At 37.0% G+C, this 2,500-nt stretch overlaps 1 protein-coding gene across 2 annotated transcripts in view; it reads left to right on the top strand.

Moving 5' to 3' along the window:
- Positions 1-2,500, top strand: part of LOC134191176 (uncharacterized) — a 7,816-nt gene that overhangs the window by 158 nt on the left and 5,158 nt on the right. The window contains exons 2-8 of one of the 2 annotated variants that reach the window (XM_062659758.1): positions 60-246; positions 715-788; positions 845-965; positions 1,306-1,383; positions 1,669-1,721; positions 1,787-1,859; positions 2,404-2,450. In XM_062659758.1, coding sequence (XP_062515742.1) covers positions 60-246; positions 715-788; positions 845-965; positions 1,306-1,383; positions 1,669-1,721; positions 1,787-1,859; positions 2,404-2,450 — 633 coding nt within the window. The remainder of the gene's footprint in view (positions 1-59; positions 247-714; positions 789-844; positions 966-1,305; positions 1,384-1,668; positions 1,722-1,786; positions 1,860-2,403; positions 2,451-2,500) is intronic. The other variant, XM_062659759.1, reaches the window with a different exon arrangement.

The following is a 2,500-nucleotide window of genomic DNA, read 5'->3' as shown; positions in this document are numbered from 1 at the left end:
CATGTTGCAACTTGGACGTTGGTTTCGTTGCAACTTCCGTGTTTTTGCCATTGCGTAAGGTTAATGAAACTCATGGTGGAAATCTGTTTTATTGGCTGATCGGAAGTCGTGGAGATCCTCAAAAGGATCCTCTGGTTGTATGGTTGAGTGGAGGACCCGGATGTTCTAGCATGTTGGCCTTGTTCAATGAGAATGGACCTTTCCTAATCAATAACAAAACCAAGGAACCAGTGTATAACCCTTATGGTAATCAATGTGTTGTTGTTGTTTTGCTGTTTTGTTGTTTTGTTGTTTTGTTGTTGTTTTGTTGTTTTGTTGTTTCCTTGTTGTTTTGTTGTTTCTTGTTGTTTTGTTGTTTTGTTGTTTTGTTGTTTTATTGTTGTTGTTTTGTTGTTGTTTTGTTGTTGTTTTGTTGTTGTTTTGTTGTTGTTTTGTTGTTGTTTTATTGTTGTTGTTTTGTTGTTGTTTTGTTGTTTTGTTGTTTTGTTGTTGTTTGTTGTTGTTGTTTTGTTGTTGTTTTGTTGTTGTTGTTGTATGCTTGTGTGACTGTGGCTTTGGTTTCTGCATGTCTGTTTCTGTCTGTCCATCAGTTGTGTTTGCTTGTTTGTTTGTTTGTGATTTTATTTGTATGTTTATTGGTTTGCCTTGTCTGTGTGTTTGTCTGTGTTTGTCAGTCGTGTTCTTCTTATCTATTATACTTTGTGTTTGTTTCAGGTTGGAATTCTCATGCCAATCTTCTTTACATTGACCAACCTGTTGGATCTGGATTCTCATATGTCACTCATTCAGTTAGTATCTAGTTATATATTGCAGTGGAAGTTGGACACATCTTTGTTGTCTACAGCATCTCTACGTTTTCAATGAGAAAGAGGTTGCATCTGATCTGCTGACGTTTATGAATTTATTTTACGAGAAATTCCCCGAATACAATCAACATGATTTGTACATCTTTGGAGAGAGTTATGGTAAGTATGAGAGCGGGGGCGTAGCGTTGCATGGGCTAGACCGGGGTATAGCCCCATCATCTGTAGGCGTGGTCATAAAAATTGTGGACAGTAAATACGTGTGAGGACCCATACTGTATATAGTATATACACCGCCCTTTAGTCCAGTCTAGATGTACCACTGATTCTACTGTATCAGTCGATTAGAAGCCAAAAGTGGGCGTGTCTATATAAGTGGGCGTGCCCGTATTATGATAAGTTTAGCCCCTCATTTCTAGAGATCATGCTACGCCCCTGATGAGAGTCATTGGTTGTCTACTAGTGGCATAGCATTATTATATGTTTTGAATTTGTTATGAAGCTGGACATTATATACCCGCAACAGTGGCAGTGATACTCAAGAGCAACTCAATTGCAGCTCGAAATCTAAGAGGAATTGGTAAGGCACTCGTGTAGCATTGAAATGGGACTATTGATGTATTTGATATATATATATATCATTGGGCGGTTATAAACAATATATCCTGTTCCGTCCATTGGGCGGTTATAAACAATATATATATAATATAAAAAAAAAAAAAATATATATATATATATATATATATATATATCAATACATGCATACATATATATATATATATATGTGTGTGTGTGTGTGTGTTTGTTTATCTGTTTGTCTGCTTGTATGTTTGTGTGAGCTTGTGTACTTTATGTTTTGTTTCAGGTATTGGCGATGGTCTCGTTGTTCCCGCTGTACAGTATCATTCATATGGAGAGGTTTTTTAACTTGAAAGGGCAGCTATATGCTGCTGCTTCTGAGTTACATGTTTCTTCTATTTTAGTATATGTACAGTCAGGAGTTTATTTCAGAGGCTACATATGCAGCTGTCAATGTGACGTCTGATGTCTGTACAGGTACTTTTTATTCATACATGTAAAACTTTTTACTATAACAATATTCAGTTTAGTAGCAGACAGATGGACATACATACATACATACATACATACATACAGACAGACAGACAGACAGACAGAAAAATGATGAATACACGCACACACACACACACACACACACACACACACACGCACACACACACACACACACACACACACACACACACACACACACAGATGGAAAGACATACAATATTGACAGACAGACTTACAGTCAACTTATCCACATCAGTAAGTAGACTAACTGTCATCTGTCTGGACAGTCAAGTCACTGCAAAGAACGTGCAACAAACTATTCATGGACTCAACGCTATATTGAGAATGAACTCTCACAATCTCAGCAGACAAACCAATTACCAACCAGTATGTCTACGAACAAAAACATTGGTGTAGTATAGGCTAATTGATTATTAGACCTGCAGTAAGGGCCCAGATATGCATCATACTTTTAATGTCAAAAACTAATCATCAGACCATACCGTATGAGTTGTTTGTTTGCTGTTAGGCCTTATTGACTCAAACGTGTGGATTCTTGCTTATGAGGAATGTAAAGTAAGTGACTTAGTCTACTTCTGTATATGACATCGTACACGTATGAATAT

This window comes from Corticium candelabrum, chromosome 15 (genome assembly GCF_963422355.1).
Source record: "Corticium candelabrum chromosome 15, ooCorCand1.1, whole genome shotgun sequence".
NCBI classification, from domain to species: domain Eukaryota; kingdom Metazoa; phylum Porifera; class Homoscleromorpha; order Homosclerophorida; family Plakinidae; genus Corticium; species Corticium candelabrum.
This window is presented reverse-complemented; position numbering and strand designations above follow the sequence as displayed.